The sequence below is a fragment of the Magallana gigas genome, chromosome 6 (genome assembly GCF_963853765.1).
Source record: "Magallana gigas chromosome 6, xbMagGiga1.1, whole genome shotgun sequence".
NCBI classification, from domain to species: domain Eukaryota; kingdom Metazoa; phylum Mollusca; class Bivalvia; order Ostreida; family Ostreidae; genus Magallana; species Magallana gigas.
The window spans coordinates 31,093,008-31,106,910 of NC_088858.1; the positions used below are offsets into that span (position 1 = coordinate 31,093,008).

The window sequence follows — 13,903 nt, forward strand, 5'->3', positions numbered from 1 at the left end:
TGTTAAAATTGATTGAAATTCCTTTTTTGCATATATTTTTTTTACTAAAAAGACCTCATTGCCCCTCACACCCCCCCCCCCCCCTTTCCCCTTGCAAACCCTATATCATGCCTCCCAAAAGAAAACAATTTAATCATTTGGAATTGATTAGTCAATAGGCTTTTTCTTTCTTGTGCTTAAAAGCAAGATTTCACTAGGTTTATTAAATCTTGATTGTCATTGTAACTGTGCTTATAGAACCAGGGAATCGTGTAACGTGTAAATAAATGAATAAAGTCTTTTGAGTCGGGTTCGGACTACGTAGGGAAACGTTTAAGTTGGGTTATTTCCCTTTGTGCAGCTGACAATGACATCACGAACATGGCAGATAATGGAAAATGTCAATTAGACAGATAGGAAATAAAAATACAAATCGTCAATTTGGTAATGTTTGTGTGTGATTTGTGTGACATACCGGAAAGGTTTGTATGACAAATATATAATTCTAGATTCTTAATGAAAGCTACAACGACATAACTGTGTTTTCTCGGACAATTAAAACGTACACAAATCAAACTATTGAACAGATTACTGTGAAACGCAATTGAAAATTTGTATTACTTGTTTAAAAAGCCATACGTTTCATTTCATGTCTGAATGCATGGCAATAAAATTTATCTTGCTAAATACAGTGTATACTGACTTGGTCTGTTGGTCTCTGGTGAAAGTGAATAAGCTCAGAAACAGCCACAAGTATTTCATTTTATTTTAAACAATGTAAATTTTTATAGGCTCTTTTGTATTCTGTGATACAAAATCAATTTGACTGAAAATTGGAATTGCCCAATAATACTAAAAGAGTAAACAATAGTAATTGTACAAAGATATTAATCATATGCTATTTATAGATGACGTGCATGTGCCTTATGAAAAGTTACATGTAAGTTAAATCAACTGTGTAAGCCATTTGATTTCACATGAAAGAGAGTTTTAAACAAATATATATTGCCATGATCGGTCCATTTCTTACTCCAACCCCTAACCAAAGGACATTATATACATCCCTGCCCCTAACAATTCCTTTCTCCAAATTGTAATTTGGCAGCTACTTTAAATTATTTTGTATGTATGGCAATTGCATACCATTGTATTGCAAATTGCAGATTTACAGATTTATAATTCAAAGCACAAAATAAACTGTTATAACTACTGTAGGTGTTACAAGTAACAATTAAATAATCACACATGTTGTTATAATAAATGACACTTGACAGTTTTGTGGTCCTGTTTTTGGGAGATATATACTATGAGTGGGGCTGATTGGCTTCTTCTTAGGTGTGTGCATACTGAGGTAGTGACACAGTCACAATTTATTTTTCACAATTTTCTTGCACTATTTTCACATTCACCAGAAAATGGAACTTTTGATATCATGTTTATGATAACTGTATAGATTCACCGATACCTGACTAGTCTTAAAAACAAAATAATAATGTTGTCAATGAATGAACCATGTTTGGAGTATTCATAAGAAGATAACCAATGCATTACTGGGCAGTCAAAACTTGTTAAAATCAAAGAACATCATAAAATGTCAGAAAAGCTGACAAGGTGTACTATTGTCTACATCCCTACAGATTTGATTAAGACTAATGTCTAAGTATGAAATACTATAATATGTAGTTGTACTTTATTTCCCAGCATTTCACGGGAAATACCGGTAATTCCAGGGAATTACCAGTATTTCCCACCGTCCTGGGAAATATGAGTATTTCCCGCTTTTTTGCCAACCCTGATTGAAATCCTGGCTCTTAGAGATTGTTTCCAAAATGTAAAATATTGAGATAAATGTTTTAATATCTTTTTAAATATTCAGTCTTATGATGACGAAATATTTCTCTTCAACGTTTTGCAGATGCTGATTTGAATGATGGATAGACTTTTCCAGAGAGAGAATAGTGTTTGTATGTATTTTTAGAAACTTAAACATGTTCTTTCCTGTTTTGTAAATTACGACCATTCATACATGTAGATATAAACAGCAGTTATTATTACAGGCTGTCTTAATTTAATAGCATTTATTTCTGAAATACATGTGCACATTATATGATTTGAACTCCTTTGTAGCATATAGTTCTAGCCACTCAGCTTTGGATGGCATTCCATTTAGAATTGGATCAAGTTTTACACAAAAACACAAGGTATCATAAGTTAAAATCTTTTCACATGCTCTAATATATTATCTTCCATGTCGATTGTTAAAAGTTACAGTAAAAAAATAAATTTGCTCTATTGATGTAGCTGGACTAGTCTACAGTGTATTTACTTATTTCAGGTTGCTAGCTCAGCAGATTTGAAGTTCTCAAGAGTCAATGCTGTTGAAGAAGAGGTAATGATGAATTTCTACTGCCGCATTTGATTTTGTTTGTAATATTGGTGATCTCAACACTCTTGCTTAATATAAATGTTTGATAGCTCCAAAAAGGACTCCTCCCTAAAATTATTTGTTGGAATAAATTAGTACCATAAATTAAGTATGCATATTCCAAGAAAAAAAATTAAATGAATGAGGTTTCAACTGGTTAAAATAATAAATGTCATCTATTGATTTCTATTTACAGTATGACTTCTCCTTAGAGGAAGGAGTTTTGAAATGGGCAGATGAGAGACAGAAGCAGTTAGCTGCTCAGCAACGGATTGAAGAGCAACTGCGGTTAGCAAGGGCACAAGAACAACAGCAGGCGGGGCAAGAAAGTTCTGACGACTCGGGACTCTCAGACCATGAGTACGAGAATGAAGGTTGGACGAATAACAGTGAAACTGCTCCGACTATGGGTGGGGCTAGGCCTACACCAGTGAGTCGTAAGCAACCCCCACCCACACCAGTGTTGCCCAAGATTTCAAATGATATATTGACTCCCGTTAATGTTTCAAATCAGAACGACTCTTCTAACGAAGACGATGGATCCTCTAAAAAGCCTGTTGATTTCTCGCTATTTGAGACAGAGGATGATCCTTTCGATCGATTCGAGAGATTGACGCTGAATGATTTGATGGAACTCAAGAGTGTGTTTGACAATAATGGAAATGGAAACAACAGGGAAGCAGGGAGTGGATCCAAGAAATCTGAGGGTGTGTATGAAAACACAAAGATTTTGAACAATCCCCCTAATGGTGTGGTAAATTCGGCTTCATCAGTGAATCATTCTAGAAGTGATAAAGTGGATGGAGGGGACTATGTAGAACTAGATATCACAAAGAAGCCAGGTATAGCCCCTAGAAAGAAAGAGGGGAAAATTGCGAGAAAGCAAAAGACTTACAAGGGAAAGATTATACCCCCTGTACCTCCCCGGCCAAGCTTATCAGCCAAGGGTCCCCTCCCTCCCATAGGATCAGAGACATCCAATGGTGCCCATCAAGGTCACCTTGGAGCTGGAAAATCCACAAATCTGTTTGAACAAGACATTGTAACTGACAGTGCTCAGGTAGAACCTGTGTATAAAAATGAAGAACCCTCTGGCTCTTACGAAAACGTCAGTTTACAAACTGATCAAAGAACAGTTAACTTTACAAAGACGACATCATTTGGTATTGTTGATAATGTGAATGACTCATCACAAAGCACTAATCCATTCCTTTCTGCAAGTCAACCATCCCAGGACCCGGCCTCCAGAAACGCCAAAGCATATGTTAACGTAGCTCCAGTGAAATCTACAGGGATTCCTATATCAGGAATGCCTCCGCCCTATTCGGCCATTAGTCCTGTATCAGACGGCTTTACTAACCAGAGTCAAGACCTACCCCTCCCACTCACCATCTCACCCCCACCAAGACCTTCATCTAAGCAGGTAATACACAATTTTTTTTATATCAACTATATTGGATTTTTTATTTGCTTCTACTTCTGAACTTGCTGAAAGATTTTTAGAACTTCCATTCTAGGAAGGGCCAAGTTTTCTTTGATATTCAATTTGCTGTGTGATTTGAAAAAATGATCATTCATGGATATAAACACATTTTTTCATTTGTTTTCACACTTGTTGTCACAACTTTTCCTTTTTTTTCATCTGAAAATCCAAGGTATAGTTGGAATGTACAGGTTTTTTTGATAAGAAAATTTCACATCCAGAGTAATAAATGATTTTAGGTCTCAAATTGCAGGCTGAATACTCAATAGACATTCTGACAATGTAACATTTTAGAGAAATCAATTATATAAGACATTCTATTTATTGGCTTTACTAGCTCAGCCTCATTGTAAATTTTTCAGCTCTTTCTTGTGTAATTATTCATTCATGTACATGCACCTATAGTCCAGTATTATCATGACCATAGATTCAGTATTATACTTTAATAGCTTGGTAAACAGTGACCCTGTCACTGAGTATATTTCGTTTGATGTCTGCATGTAGTTCAAATCCTCCTTGTACCTCTTTCACAGGAACCGACGGACACTGCACCTCTAGTAAGTATCTCCATACCTGTATAACTAGAGCACAGAAAATTCCTTCCTCGAGTTGGTCTTAACTTGTAGATCTTATTCATAACTTCCTATAATGCCTATAGCTCTGCTGCCAGTTTTGATGTATTTTACAGTTGGGATATTTCAGATGAAATCTCTCTCTTCTTAGTTTTAATATCTTGTAGAGAGGGGGAAAAAGCCAAATAGAAAATTTAATACCAGGGTTACATATAATATTGCCTTTAATCTCATGATGGACAGTTACAATTTAAAGTTTTTTAATTGTAGTAATCTTTAATAAGTACATGTATCAGTATCACAGCCAAGCTGGTAAATTCTATCGACATATGTTTATCATTCCAATTTTTTGGAAAAGTTGATCATATTAAATAACTATTTTATAATAATAAATAAATTTCCTAACTTTTTGTCAGACACTATGGGTACGATATATTAAATCTTTATAAACTCTGTTAACTTTTTCATTGATTTTCTCAAATTATCTTTTAATAAATTAAGGTTCGTTGTACACATATTCAAATAGATATTAAACCTTTGATCAATTAATTGTACATATGTAGTATGAAAGCATGGCAAATTGATAGATTTAAAACTGCACGTTTGTGCATTACTATTTCAAGACGTGTAGATGTAAATTATTACTGTTTGACATACTTTAAATTGAACATGTTGTATTTAAAAAATATTCCCTAGTGTAGTACGGTATTAGATAAACATGTATTAACAAGCATGTATGTATTGCATCTATGCGTAGGAGCATGCAATCTTACCTGAAATTGTATTACATGAAATGCATTGCCTCAGCCAAGCTTACATATTGTGTACAGTATTACTTATGACTGTACAACGTATGCGGTTTGTTAAAAATTTAAACAAATACTAAAAATTCATTGTATTTGAATTGGTATTCCAGTTTATGAAAACTTTTCTCCAGTGTAGCTATCAACATGCATAAATACAATGTATTAACACATCTAAATTCAAAGTAATTTTTATAAATCATATTAACATGATATACAGATAATTATATATTGGGTGTTTTTCTTTATAACTGTAACAATTGTAGCATGTGCATCATTAAATATTAACTGCATCTATATCAGGAAGCTATATTTTTTTAGGTCACCTGAGTCACTCAGGTGACCTATTGCAATTGGTCTTCGTCCGTCTCCGTGCATCGTGCATTAACAATTTTACATTTTTAACTTCTTCTTGAAAACTACAAGGCCAATCGTTACCATTTTTGGTGTGAAGCATCTCTATGGTAAGAAGAATCTAAATTGTGAAATTTATGGCTCGACCACCCCTGGGGTGCCACGGACGGGGCCAAATATGCAAAAAAAAACAAATTTTAAAAAATCTTCTTCTCTACTTCCACACATGTGATAAAAAAACTGAATGCATGGTTATGATGTCCATGAAGCCCTCTACCAAAATTGTGAAATTCATGGCCTCTGGTTCAGGGGTTCAGGCTCTAGGGTGGGGCCAATATGGCCATATAGTAAAAATGTATTAAATCTTAGAAAATCATTTTCTCTACTCCCATTTATATTTGTTAAAAACTAAATGCATGATTATGATGTCCATGAGGCCTTCTACCAAAATTGTGAAATTCATGACCCCTGGGTCAGGGGTTCAGGCTCTAGGGTGGGGCTAATATGGCCATATAGTAAAAATGTATTAAATCTTAGAAAATCTTCTTCTCTACTCCCATATATATTAGTTAAAAACTAAATGCATAATTAGTTTGTCCACGAGGCCCTCTACCAAAATTGTGAAATTCATGACCCCTGGGTCAGGGGTTCAGGCTCTAGGGTGGGGCCAACATGGCCATATAGTAAAAATGTATTAAATCTTAAAAAATCTTCTTCTCTACTTCCATTTATATTTGTTAAAAACTAAATGCATGATTAGTTTGTCCACGAGGCCCTCTACCAAAATTGTGAAATTCATGACCCCTGGGTCAGGGATTCAGGCTCTAGGGTTGGGCCAATATGGCCATATAGTAAAAATGTATTAAATCTTAGAAAATCTTCTTCTTTACTCCCATTTATATTTGTTAAAAACTAAATGCATGATTATGATGTCCATGAGGCCCTCTAGCACAATTGTGAAATTCATGACCCCTGGGTCAGGGGTTCAGGCTCTAGGGTGGGGCCAATATGGCCAAATAGTAAAAATGTATTAAATCTAAGAAAATCTTCTTCTTTACTCCCATATATATTAGTTAAAAACTAAATGCCTGGTTATAATGTCCATGAAGCCTTCTACCAAAATTGTAAAATTCTTGACCCCTTTGTTAGGGGTTCAGACTCTAGGGTGGGGCCAATATGGCCATATTGTAAAAATGTTTTAAATCTTAAAAAATGTTCTTCTCCACTCCCACACATGTGGGCAAAAAACTGCATAAATGGATATGATGTCCACTAACTCCTCTACCTAAATTGTGAAATTCATGGCCTCTGGGTCAGGGGTTCAGGACATGAGGTGGGGGGGGGGGGGCAATATGGCAATATAGTGTTAATGCATATAATGTTTAAAATTTTCTTCTCTGTTCTCACACATCTGTATTAAAAACTGACTTATAATTATGTTTAAGTCCTCTACTGAAATTTTAATTTTCATGTCCCCTGGAGTATGGGTTTTGACTCTAGAGCAGGGCCAAAATGGATGTATAGGTGTTATTGCATATAATGTTAAAAAATTATCTTCTTTACTCCCACACACCTGAAAGGAAAACTGAATTCATGATTTTGTAGACCAGATCTTTAAGTTTTTTTGCAAAAATTATAGGTTTCATAGTTCTTTTTGAAAGATTTCAGGTTAGGGAGGTGGTCGTCATTACAAATTTATAATTTTTCCAGAATGAAACCTAATTAATTAAATGCATATATGAGACTCCTCGACAAGTTTGTGTATGGGTAATATGCTACTCAGGTGACCGTTAAGGCCAATTGGCCTCTTGTTTATTTTACATTGTATTCGTTATTACCGGTAATATATTTATCCCTCCTGAATTGCATACTACCAGACGAGTACTATTTGTGCATGTATTGAATCATATATGATATTTATATACTGGTAGAATCACTTCCTTTATGATGATAAACATGAAAACAAATCCATTGAATATTTTCCTTTCTATTCATAAGAAATTTGATTGTGTTCATATATACTGCTACTGACAATTAAAACATATTACCCTGTTCTAGCATACCAGACGATTGGGAAATTGCTCTTTCTGTTATGTTGCACCTACGCAAATGCTTTAAGACTGCTTTTTAAAAATTTCAAACATATTATTCAGCAATTTTCACTACGCGTATTGAAAATGTGTATTCCAGAAACTAAAATGTTCATTGTTTAATAATGTCTTTATTATTTGACTATACATGTATTATGCATTGATTAATTTGTGGTTAATCACATTCAATATGAACAGGAAACAGACTTTCAAATTCTGTCAATGCAGGAACTTCAATGTTTGCATGGAAAATACATTTTATTATGAACATTTTAAAAAGTTTTAGAAAACCCAAGTTTCCAAGTCATCTTCCCAGGTCAAGGTTTCTGAACCGCTCCGTTTCTCATTTTGAGAAGCAGATTTAGCAGAGCTTGACTTGGGAAGATGAAGTTTATGAAGAGTGATCTGTGAATCAAATTTTAAAACTTATTTTGCTAAAGGAGTGAGGCAGTCATCAATTTTCGATTGATAATGTGATCAGTATAGCATTATGGTAATACCTGAAGCTTTCTTTTCTGTAAGTCTGGTAGAGGTGTTTCACAGTAATAAGGTGCATTTTTTGGTTCAACCAGTTTGTAATGCATGTGTTGTGTATGTATTGATCGTTTTTTTTTTTAAATGCCATATATGTGTAAGGGTGCATGAACATGAATGTCATGAGAACAAAATCTATAATTTACATTGCAAATTCTGTACATATTTGAGGATTAATGCATAATAAAAGTCATCCACCGATGAAATCACATAAAGTACTCAAAATATCGCCCGCTTCATGTATGTGCTGTACGTAATCAATTTTGTGCCGTTATCAATTCATATTTTTGCATGCACATAGGGTTAAACCGCACTGTGGCTCTCCTTCCCCCTCACTCCAAATAATTCTAAAAATAACGATTTGTGATATTTCATTTGTACATTTTTATCACTGGACATTTAACTGGTACTGATTGACATAAACCGCCAGCCTACAACTATTTATATCTCTTCCTTGCAGTCATGGAATCGGTACTCACCGTTACCTCAACCTGCTCAGTCCGGATTCACAACAGGAAGTCCTAGTTCCTTGTCATCAGGAAGTTTGACAGAACCGAAAACAGTGGTTCCTCCTGATCCCTACAGTAACCTGCCTCCAGACTCCAGGCGAGTGGTGGACAGCGTAGCCAGTATGGGCTTCCCCAAGGCTCAGGCAGCACGTGCCGTGGAAAAGCTTGGTGCAGACCAAAAAGAGGTAATTTTAAAGAAGATAGTATTGTTGTTGTTCATATTTTCAAAAAATGTATCAACTAGACTTAAATAGCTTAGTTGTCTTATATATGGGAATTTGAATCTGACATCATCATGATTATTTTATGCAGTCTGTGATTTTTCTTAGGTTGCTGAAGAATGCAGTCAAATTGATAAACTAGTTAGAACTTGGTTGTGTTAATTTCAGTCCTGTCAGTTTCTTTAGAGCTATAAATCACAATTGGTTTTTTTAAGAAAGAGAGAAGCAAATACTCGATAGATGTAAATATATCAAATTGCTCAAGCCTGTACAACAGATATCTAACATACATTGTTGCATGTCAATACATCCTGCTTAATGATATGTGACACATTGTTATTACTAAAGAGATAATTCAATTGGTTACATATTTATGTACATTGCTCATACTGTAAACAGGGGACAGTATTAAATGTATTTGAAGCAGGAAAATAAGAGAGTGTAAAACTATATATTGAAGGGGATATTTTGGGGATGTAAAGATTTTAGTCATACTAATTTGTACAAAATTTATAAACTGCTAAAGGGGATGACATTTCTAAATTTGTAAACTCTTTCAATAAATTAAATTTCATATAATATTATGTTTATAGTACGTGTATTCCATAGAGCATAAATATTCACAATTAAAGATTTTGTTTAATTATACAGACACATGTATGTCTATATTTTGCCCGAGGGACATATACCCGGTACCTGTAATTCAGATGAGCAGTCTCATGCACTTTTACAAAAAAATATATAGTAGAGGAGTGAAATTGAGATCAAGGGGTGAGCTTCTCTAAGTTTTATGGCCTCTGGACCTGTATATATACTTAGTAAAATTATTATGTTTTCATTCAAGGTCATTGATTATCTGTGTGTGGTTGGAAAACTAACAGACAAGGGACACAACTCATTCCTAGTTGAAGAAACTCTCATCCTGTTCAAGAACAACTCTGAAAAGGTTTGTTGTCGAATTCATTTACGAACTTTTCTTATTTATGAATTTAACAAAATTCAATTAATTTCTACCCGTTGGGTTTGCTGGTATTGAATTATTATTCAGTAGGTTGACTTATAGGGAGTTTAATCAGCAGATTTTTGTATGTCGATGAATTTTAGTACACTGCTCCCCCTTTCATTAGTGGGGTGCAAAGAAAATAAAAACCACCCTTGCTTTCAAAGAAACGTGGGATTAAAGGAAGAGCCACACACTTAATAGCATAGTAAACTGCTTGTTAATTGCTTGACATGTTCTAAAGGTTCCTTTTAATGTTTGCAAAATTAAGGATAGTGAAAAACTCAACTACAAAAATTTAAGACAAATGATGATGATTTGATTTAATTTGATTTCAGAGTGAGAGGTTCTTAGCCTTGTTTAAGCAGTTTCAGGAGCTGGGATTCAGTGACCACAGAATCAAAGAGGAACTGGTGAAGAATGATCTGGACAGTGATAAAACACTGGATTCCCTCACAGCCTGAGTGCTCCACTGAATCCTAGAACCAAGTGTCCATTATTTCAGGCATTACCGATTAGAAACCAAGTCCTGCATTAGACAGAGACCGATCCAAAGTTTAGTACAATAAAAGAAGTACTTATGCCCCACAAATGTATGATTATTTTGAATTGTTTATAATATTGATAACATATGCTGTTAATAAGCCCAGAGATTCAAATCCATCAATGATGTGAATAGTATTAGGTTTTTTTGTAACTGTTGACCAATGGAAGTATTTGTGTTTGATCTGTATAGTTGGCGAGTGCAATGGTTTTTGATTTATTTGATTGTTTTCTACACAATTTGTCTTTTAGTTTCATATAGAATAGTCATTACATTTACTTGTTATGTTGATTAGTACTAAGTCAGTGACCAGTCATAAGCATTATCTCTTATCTGCTTATCCCCTCTTCATGCAACACAAGCCATTAAAGTTATAAAGATCAATATCCATGAGAGCTGGAGATCAGAGTTCCATATACGGTATATCATAGCAAAAGTATGCATTTATATACTGTACATGTATTACATGTATGTATATTCATTTTTAAAAATATTGAAGGGTTCAGTCAGTATTCCTGTTTATTCAGAGATTTATTGTATGTACATGTATTATAGATTACATTGTATAAGAAATGAACAAAATTCCTTGCACATTTAGGTACCACCAGAAACTAAATGTCGTTGTCAATTTTCCATTTTCATGCATGATTCTCCCAATTGTTATTAAATGCAGTCTGACTGCCCAAAATGTGTTCACATGCAGTGCATGCAGACATATACCTGTCTTGTACACAGTGGCCATCGTTAAGATTTTTTTTTTACTGTTGGTATAAACAACAATATTCAGTAGATGTCACACAATTTTGTTGGGCTTTCTTTTTTGTACATGTATAGCTTGTCTATCTCTCTTCTCAAATTTGCTCATCATGACGTCTCAATCTGTTATTGTCAGCTTCTTAATTGTCAATTAGTGCTTCAAAAGGTGAGGCGTGAAAGCTATAGAGCATCAGATTATTTGTCAGTGAAAAATCATGCTAGAGAAAAAAAAACACGAAACAAATTAGACTCATTTGCATTCATTTACGTATTAAGTAGTTCCAGTAACAATTATTGAATCCAAATTTCAAGAAAAAGATAGCAGCAATTTTTATTTGTACTAAAATATTTTACATTTTATTGCCAAGTAAACTATACGAATCAGTCATTTTGATGTGTACATGTACATGATCATTATACCTTTCGTACTTTACCCAAATTATTGTGATAAGGAGGACTGCTGGGGTTATTTTCTAAGTCAATAAACAGGCTGAGTCTGCATGTGCTTTTATTCAACATGATTTCATGTATATATGACTACCAGTTGATTGGTTTTAATGTGTTAGTGTGTTCCATCTTTGACATATCACTGTATAGAATAAATTATTATATGGTTATCTCATTCTGTGATGATTGTGTTTCTGTAGCTCTGTACTGTTGTTCTGTTATACATGTAAGGGCAATGCATCCATGAGAGGCTCAGTGTAAACTAAATCTTCCCTCCCCCCCCCCCCCATCCAACACAAGATTTTCATGTTTACGTGCATGTAGTACCGTCTGTTCGTCAACCCCTGAAACCCTGTTGACCTTTCTTCATTTCACCATCAATAAACTGTTATGCTGAACAAGAAAATTCCCAGGCATACAATTGGTTTAATCATTCTCAATGCTATACGAGTTAATGAGGAAGTTTTAAGTTTTGACTTAAATGCACTGTATTGGTGGCTTGCCTAAAATAATTGTGTTATTAAATGAACTGAATTTCCTTGTAGTATTGTTGCAAAACAGGTGTATGCTGAATTTAAAAATAGTGTATTAAATTACTGTCAGAAGTTCCCTGTAGTAATGCTAGCAGTACACTCAAGAGAAAATGTTGGATATTTTTGTTTTTGATGCTTTCTGTCCTTTTTGTGTGCCTTTATAATGAGTTGCCACAGCAACCTGTGATTATGCAAGATATCCTTGCTGCAGTGTAGACTGCTTAATTTAGGGGACAGAAATAAGCCATCAAATTAGGAGTGTTACATGTATTAAAAAGACCGTGTTTATACATTTTAGAATACTACTTGAATGCATCTTAAGGAAAATTGTGTGCATCTCATAATTATTACCGCAGTTTTTGATTAGCCTTCACTCTCCATGAAATGTTCAATTTATCTGAAGTATCATGAAATTTAATTGAATTCACAATTTGGCATTGGGTATATTGGTTGAAAATCTATAGCATTGTATAACGAGTTATATAACAGGGTCTTATTTTTAAGAACGTTTTTGTAATCATTTATTTTTATGTTTCATCGTGTTTTTTCAAAGAAAACTAAAAATGAATATTAATTTACTAAGATTAATGCAATTAGAGCATTAGAAACACTTGAGATGTCCTATATTTTCCAGGTTTTTCTTTTTAGCATCGATAGATACATGTATCTCACTACCTATACCCCAAGCGTTGTGTTAATGTTCTGTGGGTTTTCTCGCACTTGCCTGAGTTATATCTGTACTCTGTGACATTGTTACATTTTGTTGCTCTATTGTAATGAGGATTTGAAAATGAAAATGTTGAAGAAATAAAAGAAATCGAAACAGAGCAAGCCTTACTGTCTATAATGTACTTGTATGGAAAAACACCTTTTTGTTCACTCATATTTAGCTCACCTGAGCTGAAAGCTCAAGTGAGCTATTCTGATCACATTTTGTCTGTCATCCGTCTGTCCATAAACTTTTCACATTTTCAACATCTTCTCAAGAACTACTGGGCCAATTTCAACCATACTTGGCACAGGGGATTCAAAGTGTGAAAATTAAGGGTCACACTCGTTTTCAAGGGGATATAATTAGAAATTAATGAAAAATTTCGAGAAATTTTCAAAAATCTTCTTCTCAAGAACCAGAAAGCCAGGAAAGCTGAAACTTGTGTGGAAGCATCCTCAGGTAGTATAGATTCAAAGTTGTGAAATTCATGATCCCTGGGGGTAGGGTGGGGGGTCAAAGTTTTACATAGGAATATATAGAGTAAATCTTTAAAAATCTTCTTCTCAGAAACTAATCAGCCAGGAAAACTGAAACTTGTGTGGAAGCATCCTCAGGTACTGTAGATTCAAAGTTGTGAAAATCATGACCCCCAGGGGTAGGGCAAGGCCACAATGGGGGGGGTCGAAGTTTTACATAGGAATATATTGAGTAAATCTTTAAAAATCTTCTTCTCAGAAACTAATCAGCCAGGAAAGCTGAAACTTGTGTGGAAGCATCCTCAGGTAGTGTAGATTCAAAGTTGTGAAATTCATGACCCCTGGATGTAGGGTGGGGCCAAAATGGGGGTCGATGTTTTACATAGGAATATATAGAGCAAATCTTTAAAAATCTTCTTCTCAGAAACCAATCAGCCAGGAAAGCTGAAACTTGTGTGGAAGTAT

At 34.5% G+C, this 13,903-nt stretch overlaps 1 protein-coding gene across 2 annotated transcripts; it reads left to right on the forward strand.

Moving 5' to 3' along the window:
* Window positions 1-307: 307 nt before the first annotated feature.
* On the forward strand, window positions 308-13,077 carry LOC105327995 (ubiquitin-associated protein 1). Of its 2 annotated transcripts, XM_034467802.2 has the most exons (9): window positions 308-461; window positions 1,895-1,943; window positions 2,107-2,180; window positions 2,315-2,368; window positions 2,601-3,827; window positions 4,421-4,444; window positions 8,701-8,934; window positions 9,815-9,916; window positions 10,309-13,077. In XM_034467802.2, exons 2-9 carry the CDS (start codon window positions 1,907-1,909, stop codon window positions 10,432-10,434), a joined length of 1,878 nt encoding a protein of 625 aa, XP_034323693.2. In that variant the 5' UTR covers window positions 308-461; window positions 1,895-1,906; the 3' UTR covers window positions 10,435-13,077. The 2 variants fall into 2 exon arrangements, with proteins under 2 accessions (XP_034323693.2, XP_034323694.2); XM_034467803.2 differs by lacking the exon at window positions 4,421-4,444.
* The last annotated feature ends 826 nt before the right edge of the window (window positions 13,078-13,903 follow it).

What these genes read in the sequence shown, in the direction of transcription:
- LOC105327995 (XM_034467802.2), top strand. Translation starts at nt 1,907, where the DNA reads ATGATGGATAGACTTTTCCAGAGAGAGAATAGTGTTT. An exon ending in TCAATGCTGTTGAAGAAGAG is followed by an intron (nt 2,369 to 2,600) that starts GTAATGATGAAT and finishes TTCTATTTACAG; the next exon opens with TATGACTTCTCCTTAGAGGA. An exon ending in CGACGGACACTGCACCTCTA is followed by an intron (nt 4,445 to 8,700) that starts GTAAGTATCTCC and finishes TCTTCCTTGCAG; the next exon opens with TCATGGAATCGGTACTCACC.